This window comes from Haplochromis burtoni, unplaced genomic scaffold, assembly GCF_018398535.1.
Source record: "Haplochromis burtoni strain Fernald_Lab_line unplaced genomic scaffold, NCSU_Asbu1 Contig_149, whole genome shotgun sequence".
NCBI lineage: Eukaryota > Metazoa > Chordata > Actinopteri > Cichliformes > Cichlidae > Haplochromis > Haplochromis burtoni.
In genome coordinates this window covers 662,238-687,975 of record NW_024582510.1, presented here as the reverse complement: position 1 = coordinate 687,975, position 25,738 = coordinate 662,238, and the positions used below count along the sequence as shown (strand labels likewise).

The following is a 25,738-nucleotide window of genomic DNA, read 5'->3' as shown; positions in this document are numbered from 1 at the left end:
GAAGCCCCCATCCTGGAGTGTGGCTGTGGATCATCAGCACCACACACTCATTCACTCACTGAAGAAATCTGGTGGTCACAGTCACTATCATACTTCTGCGAATTAACTCAAATTTAAGTGAAAAAACAAACAAACAAACATTATGATAACATAAATATAAATTCTCTATAGTCCCATGTTTAAGACACTGTATTCATGTGAAATTGGAGGAGCTGGAAACATTCCTGAGAGATCTTGGTCCATATCGACATGATAGCATCACACAGATTTGTCAGCTGCACATTCATGATTTGTCCCATTTCATGTTTAAGACACTGTATTTGCGAATAGTTGAGAAAAGAAGCAAAACTTTGACTGCAGAGACGTTGAAAACATGCAAATATTTATCCTGTCTTCTTATTTACCTTATTTTTTTTGGCCGAAATAAAGATTTCAATAAAGAAGTCACATTTTCACAGAGATCACCTAAAAGCACATTTGTATTTATCTTACATGTCACTTGTCTAGTCTTAAAAATAAATATCCATCCAGTGACAGGAAGTGTTATAAACAGGCATCGATCCACAGTGAGGAGAAATAACAGGACAGAGAAGGGAGACCTCGATTATCATCTTTTAAGGACTCCATTATCTCCCAAAATGTGCAAAGGACAAACCATCGAGGGCAGCAGGCTTATAAAAGTAAATGAAAAGACCAACCAGAGGATCAGTCCGATACACAGGTGTTTGGATCCCCTGTAATCAGAAAAGTAAATGTTATACCAACCCTATAATATGTAGTGAACGCGCAACAAAGAAATTAGATTTTTTTTTCCAACCAGGTGATGAAGCAGAATTTTTGTGTAATATTAAAAAAATGACTCATCTCCATTTCAGAGCAAAACAAACACCTCAAAAGTTTTATCCAGGCAAAACTTTTTCCCACAAAGTTTTCTCAGATCACACAAAGGCGTTTCCTTTGAATTGTGCAGGCTGTGGAGAAAAACAACTAATACAAAAGACACAGAGAAAGCACAGAGAAAAAAAAAAAGAAAAGAATAAAAGTATTTTTTTTACCTTAATCAGAGGTAATTTTGTTCAGATTACACAACGCAAGAACAAGCCAACACTGTTTTTTTGTTTTTTAACTTTAATTTACACATTATCCAGTTGCATCAGCAGGATCACAGAACAAAAGAAGGGGTCATCCTTCACTAAAACTTTATTAATAATAAAATATTAAAAACAAAAACAATTACACCCCTTTCATCCTTTCATTTAACAGTTTCTCATTTATCTCTGCCTTCACAGTGGACTCAAGGTCAGTTCACTTGCATCTAAACAAATCCCAAACGTAACAGCAGACAACGCAACATTTTTGTGTCCTCCTTTTAACTGTAAAAGGAGCTTTGGAGACAAAAAAAAAAAAAAAAAAGATGAGTCCATCAGAACAATTTGGCTGTTATTCCAAAAAAAACCCCCCCAAAAAACCCCAAAAACCAAAACAAGACAACAGATGTCTTTCAGTGGTTTGACGTTGCTGGAACCTGGGTGTGCTTGATTTTAATTTGCCTCTCACAGGAGGTCAAAAAAAGATGGCCCGATAAATTCAGCAGGTGCGAATAAAACACATTTAGTGCAGCAGATCCAACATCGGCATGAGATGACTTTTTGCAGTAATTTGAGAAAAAAAAAACCAACCCAAAAACCAACCCCAGCTTATTTCGCACAGAGTACAAGCTGAACTGAATCAATGATGTACCCTTTTAACATTCAACAACGAACATAGAAAAGTGTGCCTCCAGATGAGGACTTACATGTGTCAGTTTCACATTCTGCATGCAAAGCAATCACACTGTGAGATGATACGTCGGGGAGAGTCATTCTGCTAAAGTTTGTCTGTCGGTACGGTCCAGCCAAGAAACACCTCAGATTACTGCTGATGAACAAACAAAGCCTTCCTGCTGGGCCCCGTTCGTGGTTTATTTCTGGTAATCTGCTCAAAGCGTACGCAAACATCCTTCAGATTAACCTCCTGCTTATGTCCTGTCCGTGGGAAGAAATAATTTGTTTTCGGGATTTAGTACAGTTTTATCTCCGATCGGATGTGCAGCTCACTCGTATACTTAAAGCAAGTTTGCATTAGAAAATAGAAAACATATTTTACCTTTTCAAAGATTTTCCTCACATCCGAGTCAGTTTGAAATCTGCATCTCCTGGCCAACTTTAACACTCCATCAACTTTAAGATATCTTAATTTTACAACCATTAGAGTACAAACTCTTAATGTTTCTGTATACCTAATAATGACACTGTTCAAAAAACACAGAGTTGACTATAATTAAAAAATTAAAACTCTGGAAGAAATAAACTGATTTAACTGTTTTAACCTTGCTAAAAAAAAACCCCACTGTGTTTCTATGTTTTTGCACAGCACAGGGCCTGTGGATTTTTACTCCAACTCCATAACATCAAAATCACTTTAAAAGAAGATCTTTTAATGGTCAGACTGAAGAGGATGAATACCATTAAATCCAGAAAAATGATATTGTGACTTGGCTTTTTGATGGATTTAAACATTCAGTTTGTTAAAAAATGAGCATGCTTGTCCAAGTGTGCTGCAAGTCTGCAAAATTTAGAGCTGCTTGCATCATGGAGATGAGTGTAAAGCATGAGAATTACATTACTGATGGACATTCTTCCTACATATTCAGTACCGCAAAGTCCTGCGTTTATGGCTGAACCTCCCAACTTCCAACCGTCACATACGAACCTCTCCCTTTTTTTAAACCAACAAGAGACAAAGTGAGACAGCAGACATTAAAATCAAAGTGCATCCACGTCTAATCACAGCCAAAAGGTTGTTTGTAAAAACAGTAACAAAAACTCTGTGGTCTTCAGGGTTGAAGCAGTCATCACATTACCAAAGGTGATGAGGAAGCAGCGGTCTGTCCTTCAATCTCCTGTTCTTCATCTTTCTCCCAACTGCCTTCCTCACTGAGACCACCTTTGTTACAGTTGTGTACTCCAGTTATTTAATCCACAGAGAAGCCTTGAGAATAAAACCTTACAACACTGTGACTCTTCTGTGGGTTCATAAAAACATAAAAAAAAGCAAAAAAACAAAAAAGAAGCAAAAAACTGCTCCGAGGAAACATCTTTTGGCACAGCAGCCACAGAAATCCACACATACAGCTGACATACAAACATGCAGCCGATCGTATCAGGTTGTACCAGAGCTGCAATCTGTCGCTCTTCATGCACATAAATTATTTAAAATATTTTCTGAGGTGGTTTCTCCGAGCCGTTGGCAGCTCAGATCAGTTTTGGTTGTTGGTTGGTTGTCTTTTTTTTTCCTTTTCCTCTCCGTCATGCTTCAGATGAACAGAAACAATCAGAGCAAAGTTAACCATTAATTTAAAAATGGCAGTGTTTGGTAGCATCAGGTCGACCTGAAACGGAGTGAATACAACGTGTTTGTACATGCGTGTCTACAAGAGGCAAGGTGTGAGCGTGCCAGGTGGCTGGTTTTTGTGTCATTGAAGCAGTTTTGTTTTTCCTCATCTTAAAAAGTCACTCGAGCTACTTCCTCTCACACAGTCTCCCAACCTTTGTAAGCCAGCAGCAGGAGAGGGGCAGCACTACATTCTTTATGTCTCTGTGTTAAATAATAGGGGTCTAATTAATATTTTATATCATTCAAAACACAGTGCTCACCCCTGGTTCTCAGTGTAATGGCAGTTTCTTTTTCACGTCGTTCTGGCTCAGTGTGGGTGCAGGGAAGCTTCAGTATCGTGGTGTTTTTTCTGTGACAGTGGGACAACACGGTCCCAACATCTCCTCCTCTCTCCCTCTTCCTAACTCAGGTATCTCCCAGTCTGTCTTCACAGAGGAGAAGCGTGAGGTTTTTGTGTTGAAGACCAACGAAGGGGAAAGAGGAGGCGTGAAGGGGAAGAGCTGTGTGAGGGCAGCTGTGAGCTCCCCCCTCCTCTCTTGCTATAGCTGCTCCTCTCTCTGCTTCTTGGCCCTCACCGGCCCCTGGCCATTCCTCAGGGAGCCATTCTGAGGCCTCAGGAGCTGCCCGCGCTCCTGATCCGTCCACGGGATCCCGCCCTGCCCTTCGTCACTGTCCAGGTCAGAGTCCGAGTGCATGAGGGCAGAGGAAGTGGGAGCAGGAACAGGCTTCAGGCGTGCTGAACGAGAAAGAGGAGAACAGAAGCGAAAGAAACAGTGTGATGGAGCTGTCCTAAACATCGACTAGGCAGAAAATTTAACTCAGTCTTTGAAACATCAAGTTTTTTGTATTGTGGCTAAAATAGAAACATTGGCTAAACATTTACATCAGTGTTAATTATCAAAAGAAATCTTCACAAGAAAAAAGTCGAGTCTTACCATTTGTTAACACCTTCAGTGTTTATTTGGGCAGTTATTTTTGAATGGCATTGGGTAAATTAACTGTAAATATGACTAACCTAACAACATTCACACTCATCATTTAAAAAAAAAAAAAAAGTTTTGCTAAAGTTGGAAAACGGTGTTTAGCTCATGCTGCAATGTGCCACAAAGGCCAAAAGCATCGACTCGGGTCAACTTGCAGGCCTTTGCTCTGCATATTCCCTCGCTTTCATGTCTATATACTTTCCTAATCTAATCTAATAAAGGAAAAAAAATGGCCCAAACAAATAATCTTAGAAAAATACACAAAAGAAAAACCGTAGCTGTGCATGCAATCACATTACAAAGTAAGGAAGTACTGGTATCGTTGTTATCTCTATAAAATTTGATTCAAGATGTTCAAGTTCCAGTCAAAATACAGAAGCAGCAGAATTTACTGTCTGCCTGTTTCTGTGAGTGTTAACAGGCTAAATGCAGGCGGTGGTGCGAGTTTACGTGAACGCGTCCATCTTACCAGCTCTTGGCAGTTGCAGCTCCAAACAGTCCTGATCGTCAGCTTCTAGCATTTTGTATCGACTTTTACTCCTGCGCACTTTGCTTTTACGCCTTACAGGAAAATAAACACACAGGGAATCAATGACCATTACCCCCATAAAGTTATTTAACAATAACCCTGACAGAATATTAAAAAAGAATTTAGGTAAAAAACTCACCTGTTGCAGCAACAAACTATCCCCCATACAAATGTTGCCGCAGCAACCACAATCATAAAGGATGCTATCGTCACATAGAGCACGCTCCACTCTGAAAACAGAAAAAATGATGTGGTAAAAAGTGTGTAATATTAAAACAGCTCTAAAGTAATGCAGCTTCGACAACAAATTCACAAAAGACTCGCCGTGCGTCCCTAAATACAGCAACAGAGTTTATTCTGATTCTTATAAACAGAATTAAAATAATAATCTGCTGGGTCAGATTTTCACAACAATAAAATTGATTATTTATTGATTTTTGTTTATCGACTCTATATTTTACTGTAATGCCTCCCTTCTTACCGCAGTTGCTCTCTGCGTCTCCGAACTGAGCTCTGATAAAATTCTCCATCCAGAAAGGGTGACAGACGCAGCGCCGCGTGAATGAGTCACACTCGCCGTGGCCGGAGCAGTTCAGCTGGCAGACTGAGGAGGGAGAGCAACAGCAATGTTCAATAAACCGTCAGAGCTTTAAAACTTGGTAAACAGCAGATTTAAAGTGCTAAAGAAATACTTATATGACTTAGAAATAGCTAAGAAATCTAAAACTTTGACCTTGCATCATTAACCGAGCCAAAGACTGCAGACTGCACGAGCATGACTGAATAATAACAGTCTGATTTTTATGGTTTATGGCATTAAACAGTGTGTCTGTGATAAGTTCAGTTTGTCTGTAGGTGGGATTACTCAAAAACATAACCCTGTGAGGACTGAGTCATTTTCTGTGATCAATACACCATGTTTTACACTCTGTGTACACTTTAATGTCAAGGAAAATTTTTACTGTTGTTATTTTTGCTACATTTAGTAAGTTTATTTTCATTCTAATTTATTTTATTTCATTTGTGTTAGTGCATTTGTTTTACCTTATAGAGCCATTTGGTTATTTTGTATTCAATTATTTACTTTTTGATCAATCTTATTTGAATTTTTGGTTTCAATTCTGTTCAATGGAGCTCTTTAATCTTTCCGTTTGATCAAACTGAGCTTTTTTGTTATATTCTGTTTTATTGAGCTACATTAGTTTTTTTACAGACTGTGTTTATTATTTTAGCTGCTGTAAAAGTAATTTCCATACTTTTGGGATAAATCAAATTGATCTGATATGAAGCCTTATTTTAACCTTTTGCTGACAAAATTTGTGATTTGTGATTTTAGGCTTTTGAAAAAAAAAGACAAAAGATTGGAAATCAAAGACAAGAATAGATATTTTAAGAATAGACATTGTAACTGACTCCCATCAAAATACTTTTTCTAATAACGACCCCCCAAAACATAAGATTATGGGTCAGGGTTACATCTAGTCTTCAAAGATGAATCCGGTGAGATTTATTCTTCTGCATTAAACCTATGCTTTATCTACATCATAAAAACAGCATGCAACGACTGATTGGTTTAGTCAGTTGACAGCTAATGAAAGAAAATTCATCAACTTAAAGAGAGAAACCTCCCCACAGCTACAATTTGGCGACAAAGCTGTAGAGCTATTCAGGCACAGGAGGAGTTTTTAGCCGAAGTGAGGTCTGGCCCATCTTAGCAGTGATTCATTTTAGGAGTCAATGCAGATCAAAATATGGATCCAGGAATTTTTAGGAGGAATCTAATAATAGGACAAATTTTTACATTTTTGCAAAAACAAAACAAAACAAAACAAAACTGGGAGACACTGTCTTGATGATTTCAAGAGCTTATCAGAAATTAATCAATGCAACTGTGACCTTGAATGTCCAAAAACCAAGGCTTTTAGAGTCTGCTGTAACATAGAAGCATCAAACCTCTTTTTCCCCTTTCCTTGTTCCATTTCGTAACATTTATGTGGTACTCACTGACTGTATCCACTCGTCGGGCCTTGAAGATGAGGAAGTCATTCTTCTGTTTACGCAGTTTGTTGCGCAGGCCGAGTGCAACGTTACGGCCCGACAGCGGAGGGCGCCCTGGGCCGCCGGACACCAGGAAGACCAAACGAGTACTGAGAATGGAGGAAGAGGGTGGAAAACAAACAAACAAACTGTCAAAGGATAATTCCAGCTCTGTTCACAGTTGGTTTCATGACTTTCATCATCAGGTTTGCACACTTGTCTAAAATCTGGAGACAAAGTCACCTGTGCTCATTAAACGCACTGATCTCTCGCACAATGATGTCGCTGTCGAGCACACCCAGTAAAACCCCAACCTGTCGCAGCAGCATGTCGCGCTGACGTTGGGACACCTGCGATACAGAGACCTCTAACACCAGTTCCACCAGGTCCCGCTCCCGCACGTCTGATGGATAGATGGGAAAAATAGGGAAGAGGGAAGACACATAAGGTGACAGTGAGACGGAAAAAGTGACATGAGGAAAACGGGCAGATTGCAGGATCCATCTGACTCCCTGAAATCTGGGAGAGAGTCCAGAGCGCCAAGTGACGGATTAGTTTCTGGCCGAGTGTGTGTCTGTGCACCGTATGCTGTGCTGACCTGCTCAACCTTCTGCTGCTGGTTGTTGAGGCTCCTGCTGTGTGGAAAGCATTTGCATGCACAGAGTCGTTTGAAGAAAAAATAAACCATGCAGCAGTTGTGTTTCAGTATATTTTTCCACAATGTCTTTTAACGATCACAAGAATTTATTTTCCCCTCGTTTGAATCTTTATCTGGCTACAAAATAAAAGCCTGAATAGAAACCACAGGTCATTTATTGGGACACTGCACCACAAAAAAAACTGATCACCGGAAAATAATCAGCAGTTTTATTAGAGTTTCAGTGGGTCAGTATCAAGTTACGTTGCTACACTATACAAATAAATATATAGTTTTTCCCCAAACCAGGAAGTTTTAAAATATTTTAAATGTTTAAGCTTTTACACTTGAACAACTTCAACATCCTTCACTCTAACACTATAAATGGTTAATACCTAGATATCCACTCCTGGTAAAACAGTTAAATCAGTATGAAATAAACCAGACAAATTGTATGTCGAGAGACAAATGCATAGGTTGCTTAGTCAGTGGAAAAAGATTAAAACGTTTTAGGAAGGGGTCAGAGTGGCATATAAGAAGATTATTTCAAAAGAAATTTCACTTCATTCAAAGCATTTTCTACTTGGTTTGGATCCGGAAGGTCAAAGTTGTGATAAAACACTGATGAACCTCTTTTTTTTTTTTTTTCCTACACAAGTAGCTTATAGGATTGTTTTTGGATTTAAAAAAAAAAAAAAAGTAAACCAAATGATGCAGACTGGATAAGAAAGAAGTGGTGTTTTTGGTTGATATGAATCCATTTTCATATCAATTTTGATATAATTTTTTCCTTTCATCATAGGAAAAAAAATCACCATCACTGTGTGAATATTTTAACAGTTGGCTGTTTAACTTATTAAAGTCTAAAATGGACTGACTGCCCGTCCATCTATCCAGCAGCCTTCTGTTTATTCAGTTAGCACAGGCTTCTTGACTCAACTATATGTGGACCAATGACATCTAGTCACACCTGAGCCCATTTTGAGACGTTTTTGAATGTTGATGTGTTTTCTGAACTGTTTTTGAGAATGTGTGTTCTCTTTAGTTGAACATAAGGAGTAATTTTTATATGAAATAAAGAAACGTATTGTTAAAAATAATGAGTATATCTTGGGGATGTGTTCATATGCATGTTTTTGTAGGTCTGCTTACCTGGTTTGACCTCCACCGTGCCCCTCCCCTTGCTGCTTTGTCCTTTGCTGTCAGTTACAGTCAGGATGAAGCTGTATTTGCCCTCCACCAGGTTTCCAAGAAACAGCACTGCCTGGTGGTCGGAGCTGTTCAGCACATCCTATTAAACAGAACAAAACAAAACAAAAAACAATACATTTTTATTTATTTATAAATCTCATGGTCCCTGCAATAAACTAAACCAGAACTAACATCAGTTAAAGGCCTGATTATAAAGGTCCGTCTCACCCCAGCAGCAGGACTGGTGTCTTCTCTGGTCCACAGGTAGCTGAGTCCACCTTTGTCATCAGTGGACTGAGATCCATCCAAAGTGGCGGTCCTGACAGGCAAAGAGATGGGTGGACTCGACACAACACGAGCTACTGGCGGTTGGTCCTTTTCTGGAGAAAAAAACATTAAAATTTCATAAACTTCTTTACAATGTGTCTCTGTTAGAGCCCCCTGCTGGTCACTGGTACATGCGCTACAGTATTTTACAGAGAATCCCACACTTTCAAAGACACAGGATACATCTTTTTTGTAACCCCTACAGTTTGTCTGAAAGCACCACACAAACAAAAACAGCATCTCAGTAACACAATCATGCTTTTTCTCATTAAAACTGAGGCACATTCAGATCACTCAGATCTACAGGAGGCCTTATATCTTCTCCCTCTAAATACTCAGAGAATCAAAAGCTTATATGCAACTACACCACTTCACTGCAAGTTTCCAGCCAGACCATTTTCACATGTTTATGATTGTTGTGCAGCTGTCACTCCCTCTGGACTGTTTCCCATTAATAGCACAGTCTTTTGTTTATACAATATAACAGGATGAGCTCACAGAGGGCTTGTTCTCATTGTTCTAGCGCATAGATCGCCACATTATTTGGTTTAAACTGCTGATGATTTGGTTTGATGTGGAATATTTCAGTTCTTCAGCTATAGGATCGGATTTTACTGCAACACATCCATGAGGTCAAACCTGCTTGTCACAGGTCTGTTCATTGTAAACAAGATCAAGAATTACCAGAATTGTTTAACGAAAATCAGCCCAACCTTGGTTGTGCAAATATTGCACAACCAAGGTTGGGGGAAGGGTGGGGACCAGTTCCATTTTGTGCACAGGTGACAGGAAAAACTGCTGAATATTGTGAGTCATTATTAGAGTTAGCGCATAAGTCAAGAGGGAGTAACTGACAAAAGTAACTCATCATTTAGTTTCCTACTATTGTTCTCCAAGCAATGAATGAATGAATGAATGAATGAGTGTGTCACATTTGTGCTGCTTTTAACCTTTCATCTGAATATTCTCCCCCCTCTTTGTTGCTTCCTCCACTCATTACTCCACCCGATTATGGTTTCCAGTACTGATATTTATACTCTGGTCACCGATAATGGGAGTGCACAATAATCTCCAGCTTTCCTAATCAAATTCTCTTATGGGTTCAAAGATCTGAACAAAATCCAGATTACTGAGATTATTTAAAAAAAAAAAATGTACAGAGAACAGGCCTCTGAATGGCACCTAAGGTAATAGTTGGACAACACTCCTACGTTTGAAGGACCAATAAGCATTCTAAGATAATGCTTATAAACAGATTGCTCCTAATTTTAGTAATATTGGACAATCATTCTTGTAATTCCATTTTAATCAGGCTGTTCTAAACAGAAAGCCTTCAGCAGATCCAAAAGGCTACACTGAGAGCTGGATAGGGACTAGAAAGAGAGAGATCATATTTATCCCATATTGGGTAACCGACTGGCCCTACAGAAGGTCTCTTCCTGTTAAAAGGGAGTTCTTCCTTTCTGCTGTTACCAAGTGCTTAAAATTTAAAATTCAATATAATGATAAAGCTAAGGCATTTGATGCAATAAGGCATGTATTAGCACAAATACTTTAAATACCGCACTAGAGTGAATTAGTTTATATTTATATCGATCTCTGTGTGTATGTGCATGCATTAAACCATACGTTTGTCTACATATCCGAGTGTGTTTATGTTATTCCAGATAATAACTGAGCTCTTGCTTCTGTAATTAACATGTAAATTTCAAAACATCCGTAATACTCAGCTGTCTGACTTTGACCTAAAGCAGCTATTTTGCTTAAAGGAAAAGTCTTATTCCACACCCACACAAACACACAACTCCGTACCTTCCTTAACGATGACTGTGACAGTGTCGCTGCTCTCCAGCTTCCTCTCATCAGTTACTGTCAGGGTAAACTCATATGTGCCGACCTTGAGACCTGTCACCGTGGCAACGGCGCTGTCTGCATTTTCAATCTTCACACCATCGGGACCACTGGTAGAGGAACAGACGGACCAAAAAAAGATCAAAACATGAAGGGAGGGACAAGGGGAATTAAAGAGGATGTGGAAATGTTAGTGACAGCGACTGAAACCTGTGAATTCAAGTGTTTTATATTATAAACCTCTCAGTAACTATGATTGAGGTAAACTATTATTCTAGACTTTAACAACAAAAAATACAAACTGCATTAATCCATATTTATCTGACCTGTTCTTTGTCCATTGATAGGTGGCTATCTTCTGGTCATCGTGGCTCTTATTGCCATACAGTGTGGTGTGATCCATGGGCAGCGTCAGCTCTTTCTCAGGTCCTGCATCTGCTACTGGTGGTTTATTATTTTCTGAATGAAATGTGAAAATGACACACACAACTCCATTATTTGGACCACACTAAATTACAGTATAGAAGGACAGATTCAATATTAGTGTTTGGATCAGCTTGACTGGGCAAGGCCTCAACGGGTCAAACCATTCTATTTAAATCTATGTTGTTCCACGTTTACAATGCATCTGTAGCAGTGCTTTGGTTATTTTGCAAATGTGTGAATTGTTTAGTTTGTTGACTTAACATTGGATCTGCTCTTGGTATCAGCAGATCCCCAAAGCGAATTTATTTAAACCAGTAGTGTTATATGAAAATTTTTAGTTTGTTTTGAATTTGAAAAGTAAGAGTTGGGGGAACATTTTGCAGCTCATTAGGTTAACTGGCAAAAAGGTACATCTACAAACTGTGAAACTTCAATAATCTTTCTCAACATAAATTTGCAAAAACTGCAAAATATCTAATGTATTACAAAATATGATCAAAAATGTAGGCTCTATCTATATATCTATAATTCTGTGATCTTTGAGCCTTCAGTGCTGCATCAAAAACAGACATGATTATGTCATGAAATCACTGCATGGACTTAGGAAGACTTGGAGAAATCATCGTCTGCCAGGTCAAAGGTTGCAGATTAAAGGTCTGTAATGCAAAGAAGAAGCCACGTGTGAGCATGAGCCAGAAATGCTGCTGTCATCTCTAGACCAAAGCTCATTTAAAATGGACTGAGGCAAAGTGGAAAACTATTCTGTGGTCAGATAAATCCAAATTTGAAATTCTTTTTGGGAAACACAAACACTGCATCCTCTGGACGAAAGAGGAAAATTATCAACCCACTTTTCAAAAGTCTGGTGGTACGGAGGTGTATCGGTACCAATCGAATTGGTAGCTTGCACATCTGGGAAGGCACCATCAAGATATGATGAAAGTCCCCAAATGTTCACCGACTCTTAATAGAAGAGAGGCAATACATTTAAACAAAGACACAATTTCGTTTTTAGATGTTTTACCTAAATCAAATTTCATTTTCTCACTTTAAACATTTTATGTGTTTTCTATGTTCTATTGTGACAACAGTCTGGTTTTATGAGATTTGCAAATGATTCAATTCTGTTTTTATTTACATTTTGCACAGACTTCCGACTCTTTCCGAATTGAGGTTGTAGAAGATGGAAATCCAAATCAGAAAACTGAAGGCATTACAAAGTGCTTTGTATCTGCAATCTCTCTAATGACCAGAAGAGTCCGGTTCCATTGGTTACAAAAAGAAGTCCAGTTGTATATAATGAGACTATGAGAAAACTACTAAAGCACAGAGCTACAATTACTGTCCGAAAAACCTGGATTGGGGAGCAGGCCTCCTCAAACTAGGAAGCTCTGGGCGTTCAGGGGGGTCAATATTAAAATTTTCAGTGATTTGGAGAGACTGACCAGTATTTCAAGCCGAGCTAGCTTGAGACGAAAGAAAACCCAATATTTGTATAACACAGCTAATAACATCACTGTAATGAAAACCCTTCTATGATATAAAGGACCAGTGTCTTTCTGACAGTAACTAAAGCACAGCAGTTATGTTCTGAAGTACCTGGAATTAGATTCTGACTAATAACATCGTCATATCTTTCAGGTGCGATGACTCACAAGATAGCCTCGGTCTAAACCTAGCAGACCTTGACCTTGTTGTTGTGTGTTCGCATTCGAGGTCCAACATAAAACAGTACATTTCCAGTCTACAAAGTGCTTATCACCTTGAGTGCACTCTGCTCCCTCATATGATTACCCGTCACTGTTTGCTAAACAGGAGCAGTTTAAGTGCCGACATTCTCCTCACACGTCATGAAAGGTCACAAATTAATGGCGACTTACACACTGGCTCAATTTGCTCTTTGATGTGTACATTTGGAAGAGACAAGGGGCGAGCAAGAAGCCACACAGGGTACACTGTGTTCAGATACGGCATCTCTTAAATGTCAAGTTAAAGAGATTTATTCGCTCCATATGGTGAACAATAGCTCAGAGTTGAACAAACACTGAAAAATCCTGAGCTAATGTGTGACATCTGTGATGGCTGGGAAGTGATATCTGCTGAGGTGGCATGAACTCTCCAGCTGTTTACCTGGCTGCACGATGACGGTGACCTGAGAAGTGTCCTGCTGTCCAGCTGAGTCCGTCACAGTCAGCTGGAAGGTGTAGTCTCCCTCTTGCATTGCTGACAACTGTAGGATGGGAGTCCGTACACCCTGAAAAGCACAGTATACGCCACTGTTAGCTACAATGATCTTATCCACAGAAAAATAACCCAAAACACGTGAATTCAGCTGTGTGGAGTATTGTACCTGCATCTCCACCACTTTGTCTTTGCTCTCTGGGCTGAGGGACCACTCATAGGACAGAGAACCGTGGTCGTCGGTGCTTTGGTTGCCATACAGAGTGATGGAGTTGCGTGGTAACTGGATGACCTGGAAGAGGCAAGAGAAAAGTTATTAGGATTGCCGCAGTTTGGCGTAAATAACTTACTTTATTTTCATGTGATAGCAGCACCTGCAGGTTGGGGCATCATACAACAGAGAGGACAAACCTGGTTTGGGCCGGCGTTGGCCACAGGTCGATAGTCCTTGGCTTTGTTAACGGAGAGAGTGGCCTGTGTCGAGCTTGTAGCTCCGTCCGAGTCAGTTACTGTCAAACTGATACAAAAAGAAGATGGAGATGCATTTATGGGACAACCATAGACATGTGTGCTGCAGAAATTAAAATCTTTTTGCCAAAATTTCATAGAAGATGCTTAGTTTTGCATTTCTTTTCTGATTCATCTTGACTTTTCTGCCAGGAAAACATTATTTACCATAAATAAATAACAACGTTGTTTGAAGACTTTCAGCCCTTATTCAAGCCTTATTTGAAATAGCACAAATATAAACCTACAAATTTATGATGTCAACCCAGATAAGCCAAGCAGTGAAATGATGGACGTTAACACAGAACCAGCGCATCACTATTTTGGGGTTGTTGTTTTTTTTGTTTTAGCTTTTAGGTCAATTACACAACAAGTATTTAGTATTTATTCTTTGCTTTTTGAACTATATTTTAAAAAAATATCACAATTTGTAATATGCTACTCAAATATAAACCCAAATAAATAGCAATTTAACAAAACTGATCTCTGAGGTTATACTTATTGGTCGCATCACGTTTAACCTTCCCACTGTATAAATTTAGAAGACACAGAGGTTTCTAGCGGACTTCCATAACTTAAAAGCTGTGCTCCGGGTCTATATTTCTTAATTTGTTTTAAAGAAAGCTCACTGTTATTATTTGCTGCTGCCAGCATATCAAAAGAAGAACACTTTGTCAAGTAAATCATAAATCTCTCTCTGAAAATGATCCAGATGGAGGCACTTCAAAAATACGAGTAGGTCATGAAGACACGCACTTGCCCACATAATGAGGCCATATTAGAGAAACTAAAATGCACTTGTTAAGCTGAGTACCAAAGAATCAATCAGATATTTTCAAAAGGGACTGCTTTTTCTGTTATTTATTTAACAAGGAGAGAATTTTCTTTTTCTTTTTTATGTCCATGCTAAATAAAAGAACATCACAAAAAAGATTTCCTTTAGTTGCCCAGTGTATTTAGAGATGTGCTACAGTATCCAAATGTTTTCACATCAAACTACGGATTTTCCTGTTTACTTACACAGGTTGTGCATAATTACTTCCTCCAGCTTCCCAACACCTCTGTAACATCTGTAAAGTCCGTTTTACTCAGCTGCATTTGTCTGCAGGCCAACACTTCAGCAAAACAGGTGTGCGTTTTCAGACTTCACAACTAATCTCGCTGAGATAAGTGTGATTTCTGTTTACCTAAATGTGTAGTTCCCAGGCACAAGGCTGGTGAGGGTGAGTACAGGGGTGTCAGCAGAGACCTTCTCCTCCCTCAGAGGACCTTTGACCTCTTCCCAGTGCCACGCCACCACCTTGTCATCATCAGTGCTCTCTGTAAAGGGAAGACAAGGATTTGGTTTTCCTTTCTTTAACTGGTGCTAAATGACTGTGTGTGTACCATGTGGGAGACTCACGGCTGCCGTCTATCACCGTAGAGCTGGTTGGCAAGGAGATCTCCTGGAACTTTGGGGAAACTACGGCAACAGGAGGCTTGTTTACCCGTGGCTCTGTCAGGTGGAAATAAGAAATTAATTCGCTTGCTGAGCTGCACATTAGGCATTAGTGACTGAGGCAGTAAGAACAGGTTAGAGGATACCCTGGCAAATACAGAAATACAACCATGTGTGGGAGAAAAGCCGGGCTGTCTTCCAGCAATAAGTTTTTTTTCCCCTTAAAAGTGGTTAATGAGTGCTTTTTAGCGGGCAATTGTATTAATTCAAAGGGGGGGGGGACCAGTACATTCAAAACACTGCAGAAGATTAACCACCTTACATGACTGCTTAGCTTCATTAGATGCAACATACAGATCATTACAACTGCAAATCTTTATAAAAGAAACAAACACAATGAAGATTTAAGGATATGAATTAAAATAAACTAAACAGGTTACATTAAAATAGTCCTCGTATAATTCAAAAGCACATGTAATTTGCAAATCTAATATGGCTATGTAAAGCAGCATCAACATTATAATCTTACTACACACACGAACAGTCATTTACATCTCTCACGCCAGTGTTTTTCCACCAAGTCCTGATGTCCACTTTTGCAAAATTAAGCGAATGCAGATGTGCAAAAGCTCCATTGGACCCACTAGACCCAAACATGTGCTGTGGCACAAGTAATCAGTGCACACACCCTGGCCATCCACATCAAGACATGGTCCATCAGACTAAACCACCTCCTTCCATTGCTTAAAGTCCAGTTCTAATGCTTAAATATCTCATATTTTTTGGGCTTTCTGCGATTGACAGGGGTCTGCATAGGAACCCTGACTGGTCTGAAGCTATGCAGGCCCATAAATCTGCTTGGCACAGGTTATTCTGACACCTTTCTATCAGAACCATATAGATATTGACCACTGCAGACCGGGAAGACCCAGGAAGTGCTGCCATTTTGGAGATGCTCTGATCCTTGTCAAACTCTCTCAAATTATTACGCTTTCCATTTTTTCCTGCTTCTAACCGCTCAACTTTGTATACGGTCTATGGGTTTCACACCACGAACTTTCTACACGTCACCACATGGAGGTGCACGTGAGCATGCGTCTGACACATTAAACAATTACATTAACAGTAACATTAACCTGCTGATGATGTGTGGGGGTAGCACAGGTAAAAGTGAATTGTCCTGATTGGTGTAGTCACACTCGCCCACCCAAACCCCACACTGACTGCTCTGCAGCTACGCAGCACCACACACAAAGGATTAATTTACAGGAGTGAGAACGCGCCTGCTGTGAATTATCACTTGCTTAGAGCTGTTTTGAGATGTTTTGGTGCTACAGAAAAGAGTTAATTTTCCACACACTTTAACAGTACTACATAATTTTGCAACTAATACATAAAAGCTTCAGCATTAAAACATCGCTCTCCTGTGTAGCTTTATTTGACACCGTTTCTCATTTGTGATTTACAGCAGCTGCACAGTGATGAGCCGGCGTGGCGGTGCCACGTTCTTCCAGTGCCTGCGACATGCTCGTTAGCTTAACTGGTAAATCTGACCTGCCCGTGGGTGTGAACACTACATTCACCCTGCCTTTTACTCTGTGACAGCTGGCTACAATCCTCACGTGACCTTGATTTTATAAGGTGGTTTCAAAAGTAGAATAAACAGTCACAGAGACCCCAAAAGTCTTACAAAATGATATTATTGAGAAAAAAAATGTAAATCATAAATAATCCACTGAGAACAAGTGTAAAAAGAAGCTAAATCAGCAGCCATGACAGGAACTAAAGAGTTTTCATACCTGGTTTGACTGTAACATTAACGTAACCTTCTCCGTGGGCGCCCTCCCCGTCCACTGTCACCTCAAACTCGTACAGGCCCACGGTCAGCTGAGGAGACCCAAAGAGAGGGAATCGAGTCAACCAGAAAGAAGAAGTGATCCTTTTTGGTTACATGGTCAACAGAGTGCCACCTGCATGATTTTATTTATAGCAAACATGAATATGAAACTGTGATCTGCACCTTGCTGAGTTTCAGAGTCTTGCTGTGCTTCCCCTCCATCTCCCCGCTGTAATCTTTGGGATGAGTTTTTAGACGCCAGTCAAATGCATAGTTTGTCCCTGTAGAGAAAAATACATAAAAAATAAATACCCAAGTGTAATAAAAATGTACGCATTCAAATAAAATCTACTAGATACAACGTTTTTACACTGCAGCATGTTAAGGAGGGCTCAAGGGATTAACAGACTCATGATGTGTGTTACTCTTCTGAACTCTATAATCTTTTTCAGCATAGATTTGAAATTCTCTGACAAGCGTTCAGCATGACGTACAAAATGATTAAGACTCATGTCAAGCGCAGTTTAGTCCATGCATTACTGAACAGCACAAATAACGCACAGTTTATTAATAATTAGTAACTGGTACGCATAGAAAAATCCACTCCATGCATAATTAGCTCCTCCTACACACTCATTTTTCCCCTCAGGTGTCAGGAAACTGATGAAAAAGACTGCATTATTTCATACAGCGTTCCATTGGTCTCACCATTTGGGACCACATAGGCGTAAAGTTTGACCTCGTTGAGGGGCAGCGTTACCTCCACACTCTTTCCTGCTGATACCACCAGCTCCCTCACTGTGATAAAAAACAGAACATTTAACATTAAAAAAAACCCCAAAAACAGTCACTTAATCGAAAACCTTATATTTAATTAGAAAATTAATACTGAAATGGATAGAATTAACCCTCAAGCAACCAACCAGTACTGGTGACAGAAATGCCCAAGTGGGGTCAGTTTTATCTTACACAGGAACGTTTTTTTTCCATTGGCTCTTTCTGTGTTGTAACAAATATTCTAATAATGTTATAACGTCATTAATTATGGTTTCCAAACATTTTTTCATGCAAAAAGGAGTTAAAAAAATAAATTGTGTATACAACACTGCCTTTGTTTACACAATCCTTATCTGTTCTTTCTTGCAAAACAAACTTTATTTGTGTATGTGTTGGTTTGTTTCTTTGACTGTGAACCCCTCTAACCAGTGGTTAAGCAAGTTGAACTGGCACTCGGGCACACCGTAGAACCCTGGAGGTTCTTATATGTAACAGATATTATGACATGATGCGCCTGTAACACTTGATAAAAAGGACAGGATCATTTTTATTTCCCCGACAACAGAATCATATTTATATTCACAAAATCCACACAAAAAACTGTGCATGACAAGTTTTCATCACATTGCCTAGAAACCACCTGGCAACGGGGTAAAATTACCTTCTTTCTTTTTTTCTTTTTTTTTTTTTAAATAATACATTTTTACATTAACCCCCCCTAAAAAAAACAAATACATTAAAATATTCTCAAAGTGATTAACTAAATAAATTTGCTAACAGCTCAAACAGGGCAAAGAATACTGTAACGTGGCCATATATTAGACATTTTAACACCAAAATATAGATCAAATATAGATGAACTTCCCTCCTTTGTTCCTTTCTGAGTGATTTGGACTGCACTCAGTCACTTCAAGGAAGACATGAATATATGTGAGTTTACACATGTACCATAGACGACATAAACGAGTGTTATCTAATGTTTGCAATGGTTAAAACTGCTATTATCAGTAATCAGATATCTACAATGAAGGCAATAAACAGATGTGACAGGCACAACTCACAGCAATACACAGACTGCGCAGCTTCTGACAGCTTTATTAATCATTTCAGTGTCTTTGTCTTCATTTCGATTTGCTCTTAATGCTGACAGCAGTAACTGCTGCAGAAGCAGCAGGCAGAGACAAAAACTGTGTACACAAACTGTACACAAAACACCAAGTGCACAAAGATTAACGAGCCGATTAACTCGCTGCTGAACAGACTGGAGCATTTAGCAGTTTAAGATACAAAGATTTCCCCGAGAGCAGATGGAGACCACATAAAGAACTAAAAGGAGGGTGAATATTGGAGTTAAGCATGACAAATAAAAACATTAGACTCAAAATCAGTTGTAATATTTGAACTGAATGTGCATATCGGCAACTGTTTGCCATTTTAACTCAACAACTGTCAGTTTGTTACATCTGTTGACTCTAAAGACTAAAAACTGACTCTGAAACTTTCTTTCCCGAAGAAAATGAATTATTGTATGCTGCATTTAGTCTGATACAGTGGCATAAAACAGTGGTTAGTTTTAAGGCACAAACGAATGAACATCTATTGACCCTGAGTCACACACATCTGTGTGAAGACCTATTAGGTTTTAGGCCTGCAATTTTTGTGAACTGTGGACAGATTTTGTGAACTGTGGAAGATGCATCACCATTCCACAAGCTCATTGATCCTTTAACCAGATGAGCTAAAAGCTGTTAATCTAACGAGTAAAGGAAAAAAGGTCCAACTTTGTGAAATGCTGACAGTTCCTGCACACCCTGAGGATGACTCATTTCAATGAAATCAAGCCTGTAGTTTGTTCCTGTCGTAGTGATGTACGTAAAAATAGGTGATTTTGGTTTTCTGATAGAACATGTTCAAATATATTGCTCCTGGACTCTTTTTTTAGAGTTCTGTTCTTGCAAATTTGCCCTTTCCCCCCAAAAAAACCTGCTTAATTTCTTTGTGGCACACTCACTATATGGATACACAACATTTGCACAGAGAATCTTTTCTGAAAAATCAGGGTCAATTTTGAGTAAATGAATTAGTCATATTTTTTATGCCCTATTTAAAATACAAGGAAATAAGACACCAGGAGAAACCCTAATTAATGATCAGCAGTGAAATGTTTCATTGTTATGCCCGCAGGACACACAAAAATTTACCAAAAGCTGCCATTTGCCCCCAGGCCAAGCATTACGAACCCTAGTGCTAGATGTTCCCTGCCTGGTAAACACCTCTGTCCTTCAATCCACCAGCCCAGTTTGCACAACAGGCTTTTTATTTAAAACACTATTTTTTAAAACTCTGGTGGCATCATCAAGATGATTTCTTCAGATGTTTTAAAGCTCCTCCAGGGAAACTGGAGAGTTTATAATATCAATTTTCAAAAATGTTTTGCTAGTTTTCTCCAGGAATAATACACTGACTGTGTAAAAGTGTAACTACTATGAATTTCAAATAAACTGACTGTGGCTATAAAACCACAAGCCGCATTGAAGGTGTAGCAATTCTATTGTTAAAGTCAAAAGGCTTTTTCAATGTGGACATGCAGAGATTGGCTTGTTGCTCTTTTTCCAGTTTCTCTACAGAGACGGTTCTGTAAGTGAGGACAGACTGATCATACGAGTTAGTCCTGTCTGTAGAAGCCCGGCCGCTTTCTCTCAAAACACATTCCTCCAGCTTACCCTCATTCAGCTACACACCCACAGCACACTGATTTCATCTGGGAAAAATAACATGTGAGCAGTCTACCATAAAATGTGTGGGCAAAGTAAACAGTCGCATTCTGTTAAACGGACGGTGAAGCGTCTTCTGTACATTATGAGTATGTGAGGTTGAAATATACAAGCTGAAAGCTTAAACCAAATTTAGAAGAGGAATTTTTGTCTGACTTCACACCAGTTCAGTACTGTTACATTATTAATTAATTCATAGTTAATACATGAAGACATATTACTGAACAAGCCAAAAATAGGCGATGGCTGTCAGGGGACGTGACACCCACTGCTACCCACAGATTCCTCACTTACCGGCCTGTGTCGGGGTTGTGTTGATGGTCGAAGAAGCTGCTGTGGGCGTGCTGACATCGCTGTCATTGGAAGACGACGCAGCAGCATCAAGGGCGACGTTGATCGTTGAGTTCTGCGGCAATGGAGCAGGAGGCGTGCCTGAACTCCCATTCGTTATCTGGCTTATGTTCTTTTGGGAGAGTTGGATGAGAGCGATGGTGCTGGGTGCTGCTGATGTTGGCTGAGCTGCCTCTGTGTTGGAGCTTCCCTGTAGGCAGAAAGTAAAAACCTCAGGCTATAAAGTCAGAAATCAGAGCAGATCTGTGTCTGGAATTGGGGAGATTTGAGGAATCACATCAGAAATGTATGGGTTCATATCTGCAGATATGTATGTATCATTCAAATTAACCAATAAGTGTGACTGCAGGGAAGAGGGTAGAAATGTGACAAGTCAAAAGAGTAGGAGGAATGGCCTGCTTTATAAAACTGAGAGTGCATTAGCCAGTAATTTTAATGGAGGAAAAAAAAAAACTACGTACTTTATTTTAACATTTTGTCTCATTGAAATTGTACCTGTGTACAAATAACTTATACAGTTTACGAGTAGGACATACTAAATGCTATCACAGAATAGGAAAAGCATCTCCAAATGTATTATGAAATTTGAAAATGTTCTACTGAAATCAGAAAATGCAGCTGTACAGAACTGCATTGAGTCATATGAAAACTTTTTAACATGAGTTTCACATCAGTTTTCTGTCACGTTACCGAGCGGATATGGGGTCTTTTGTGTATTCTGTGGCTTCCTGTAGGTGGTGCACGGCGAATCGCTCTCCGCCTCACACTGACAGGGACCTTAAAGTGAAGTTACAAAAACAGTGGCATTTAGACAAAAGTTCCCTAATCTGTCTTTAAAATAAATAAATAAAAAAATTAAAAAAAATTCTCATCTGATAGCAGTATCACAATCAATGACTGTATCATCCAAAAAAGGCAGACAGATGCTGTTTTCTTAGAACAGACAATCTCTTCTTTTACAACCATACCTTGGAGAGCAGCTGTAGGAGACCGAGGGACTCCTCGTGGGGCTGAGGCAGGATGGAGATGGGGCAGCCTCCTTCACGCGAGCAGCTAAGAAACACACAGCGACCGCCGAGACTCCAAACAGCATTGCACTTTGGCTCCAGGCAGCAGAACTCCCAACACCTCGCTCCGGCTCTCCCATCTGCTAGAGGGTACCAACCCAGGCTTATGATGCTGCTCCAATGGATGCCCAGAACTCCACCGGTGACCCGGCAGTGATTTGCTGACACACCTGGACCAGGACAGAAGGAAGTCAAGATCTATGATGGACTGTATCCATGTTCAAAATCAGACTGAGGAAAGAAGATAAGTTCTTCTGAAACACCAACTGAAGGTTTCACTGCAGATACATTCTGGAAAGGACTTAGCAGAAAAGAAGATGACATTTGGTTTAAAAAGGAAAGGTAATAAGACAACCTCTCGTAACATAGAAAAACAACACCTCTCTCTTACATCTATATTGGACAGCAAATTGAAAGGATGTCCCTAATTTTCTTCACCACTTATCCTGTCCCGATTGAACCTGGATTGATATATCACAGTTTTAACCTGGAGAGACAGAAATCATTCAACGTGTCCATACCTTTCTGCAAGCTTCAGGGAAAAAGACCTCTCTGAAGCAACTGTGCTAATCATTACACCACTATGCCAATCGAAAATACCACAGAGAAACCGAATATGTAAATCTGAACCCGATTTCTTGAAAGACAGAAATGAAGGATGAAGATAGCTTTGTTTAAGCCCAAACATTATTATACAACCAACAGGGACAGCAGAAATGATGAAATCACTTCACCTTTCAGTACAATATAGGTGAACAACAGCATCTCTTAAAGAACAAGAAAAGCCGACTTCTCACCTTTAAAAGTTGCTAAGAGATCAGGAAAAGTAGTTTGGGGCTAATAAAGGCCATGCCTAGCTGACTGAATTTAGCCTGGAAAAAACAACCTTCATGGACGTCTAGTCCTTGATGGATTGTTTCATTAAAAACATTTATTAATTAAATAAATCAACGGCATCGAAGGTGACATCATAGGGCTACCTCTACTCTTTTCACCATTTCACATGTTTATGACCACAACAACATTGTTAAAAAAAGGGAAAAGGGTAGTGGCTTCCAGCCACAGCTACTGAGACTTTCAGATTCAGCTTTGACTGAACATTTCTTAGAAAAGTCGACAGGCAGCAGTTTGAGGAGCCAACCAAGGCTACAGCGGAGAGAGGAAGTGCAGCTTTTCCCTGAGAAAACAGGACGCTGATTAAAAACCAAAGCACAGTGTTCAGTACAAACTAAAGTCTGCCCTCTGAGCCAGACATTATCAGACTAATATCAGCAACGCAGTGAGCTGATTAGCTGCCCTGTGTGTGTGTGTGTGTGTGTGTGTGTGTGTGTGTGTGTGTGTGTGTGTGTGTGTGTGTGTGTGTTCGTGTTCGTTTTCAAGAGCATTACATTACTGTCCTACACCTTTTATAGTCTCAAATGGGTTCAGGTCAATCCATCCATTATCATTGACAAGCGATTTACTCTGCAGCCAGGTACAGTAAAAGGGCACAACCCTTAAAATACCACAGACTGTTAAAGTAAGAGAGGGAGCAAAGGGAATTTATATGTCACCAGCACAAAGAGGCCAAACGAGCAACGAAAATGGTACAGCCAAGTCACTGTGAATTAAACGGCATTACAACATAATAAAAATGCTTTTTAAATCTTGTCTTGTAAGTTTTTCACTGCTGCAGCAGATCAAACACACACATACACGCCAGGGTAATTTATCTGCAACCCACAGCATTCCTCTGCAAAGGTTTGTTAATGAATACAGCACAAGAACTGGTTACTGTACTATGCTTAGTGGCCTCTGTTTATAAGCCTCCGCCTGCAGAGTACAACACACGATAAAGAGACAACTAAATATTTTTCTGTTACTGATCTTATTCAGTAAACGCTCATGAGCAGGTCCGTGCCATGCCAAAATATATTTGTGATATACAAGAAATATTCCGAGGCACACCACTCACAGACATAACTCAAACATGCTCCTATTTACTGAGGCCAACTGCGCACACTTAATGTGAATGTCCATATCATTAAATTCACTTTTGTTACACGCTGTGTTTAATGCTATCTTCTCTGATGCTTTTAAGGCTCATGTTCACACCAGCTAGCATTTTGAAAGTTACGGTCCATAAGATTTGGTTTCTGAGCAGTGCACTAAGCTGCAAGTTCAACACAGTCAGGCTCTCTTTGCAGTGGATGGCTTAAGCTAATCAACTTTCTTTGTTAAGCCAGTATTTCCGCTTCAGGCTGTGTGTGCTTACGTAAAAGATGCTGCCATGTACTTCTAACGTGACAGCCAGGTGCACATTAGAGGTCTGAAAATTTAAACTAGATCATTTTTTTAAGTATTACAGATTATGCTGTGTGCTCAGGACTCGCACAGTCCCACAGCCCAATGACGAAGACATGGAAATCACTTTAGTTTGCAGCCAGATTAAAGTGAAATCATTTTTAGTGATTGAATATTCCTGGTAACCAGCTTTCAAATAGACTGACCAATTTTCAAATGGTTGATTAGGGCCAAGAATAAAAGCATGCGGATATGCAATCTCCATTACTAACTGCAATTTCCAGTGGAAAAATGCAACACATACAGTTTGTGATGACCAGGCTTCCATCGGTGGTGTTAGTATGCTACACCTTAATGGATTCTTTCAGCAGAGAATCTACAGTACTGTGCAAAAGTATGAAAATGAAGTATATGAGGCAAAAACAGTTTGTACAATTCTTTTGAGCTTGAAAGTCAATATTTAGAATGCCCACATTTATTCTTCAACACAGCATGAACTCTGTTAGGCAGGTTTTCTCGTAATGTCTTTAACTTGTCTTATTTTGGCTGCCTGTTGTTCAATTGCATTGGGTAGGCCGGTCTATGCATTTGACAACATTAGCAGCGTGTTTACGATCCTTGTCATGCTGAAAAATGAAGCAGTTGTCAATCAGATGCATTCCAGATGGTACTGTATGTCAGAACAAAATCTAGATCCCCAGCACCACTGGCAGAAATGCAGCCACAAATCATGACACACCCTTGTGTTCCACAGATGGCTGTTGTACCTCTCTCTTGACCTATGTTGTAAATCCTGATGGCAATTTGAACCAAAGAAGTCAAATTTGGATTTATCACTCCATGAAACTTGTTGCCACTGATTTACAGTTTAGTTTTTGTGTCATTTGGCATGCCTTGGCCCTTTTTTCCACAGTTTCCATTACTGAAGAATTTTTTTTGACAGCCACTCTTACAGTACTTAAGAAACAGTAGTATTTCTTAAGTACATGACTTTCAAATACTGGTAATCTGTTGTAGATAGATCTTTAGGTCTGCCGATTCTTCTTTTGTTCTCTGCTTCTCCAGTTTCCTCAAACTTTGTAGAACACACTGCACATCATGTCGACA

At 39.6% G+C, this 25,738-nt stretch overlaps 1 protein-coding gene across 5 annotated transcripts in view; it reads right to left on the bottom strand.

Annotated features, from left to right (window-relative positions):
• Window positions 1-1,182: 1,182 nt before the first annotated feature.
• kiaa0319l (KIAA0319-like ortholog) overlaps window positions 1,183-25,738 on the bottom strand; it is a 34,299-nt gene continuing 9,743 nt past the window's right edge. For all 5 annotated transcript variants that reach the window (XM_042224777.1, XM_014338894.2, XM_014338896.2 and 2 more), the window contains 21 exons: window positions 22,250-22,518; window positions 21,972-22,058; window positions 21,225-21,471; window positions 18,088-18,177; window positions 17,563-17,660; window positions 17,342-17,429; window positions 15,507-15,599; window positions 15,292-15,424; window positions 14,009-14,114; window positions 13,767-13,889; window positions 13,547-13,670; window positions 11,317-11,449; window positions 10,952-11,100; window positions 9,041-9,192; window positions 8,774-8,912; window positions 7,228-7,387; window positions 6,952-7,094; window positions 5,429-5,551; window positions 5,087-5,177; window positions 4,888-4,979; window positions 1,183-4,171 (listed from right to left, as the gene is read on the bottom strand). In XM_042224777.1, coding sequence (XP_042080711.1) covers window positions 3,975-4,171; window positions 4,888-4,979; window positions 5,087-5,177; window positions 5,429-5,551; window positions 6,952-7,094; window positions 7,228-7,387; window positions 8,774-8,912; window positions 9,041-9,192; window positions 10,952-11,100; window positions 11,317-11,449; window positions 13,547-13,670; window positions 13,767-13,889; window positions 14,009-14,114; window positions 15,292-15,424; window positions 15,507-15,599; window positions 17,342-17,429; window positions 17,563-17,660; window positions 18,088-18,177; window positions 21,225-21,471; window positions 21,972-22,058; window positions 22,250-22,518 — 2,837 coding nt within the window. In that variant the 3' untranslated portion in view covers window positions 1,183-3,974. The remainder of the gene's footprint in view (window positions 4,172-4,887; window positions 4,980-5,086; window positions 5,178-5,428; window positions 5,552-6,951; window positions 7,095-7,227; window positions 7,388-8,773; window positions 8,913-9,040; window positions 9,193-10,951; window positions 11,101-11,316; window positions 11,450-13,546; window positions 13,671-13,766; window positions 13,890-14,008; window positions 14,115-15,291; window positions 15,425-15,506; window positions 15,600-17,341; window positions 17,430-17,562; window positions 17,661-18,087; window positions 18,178-21,224; window positions 21,472-21,971; window positions 22,059-22,249; window positions 22,519-25,738) is intronic.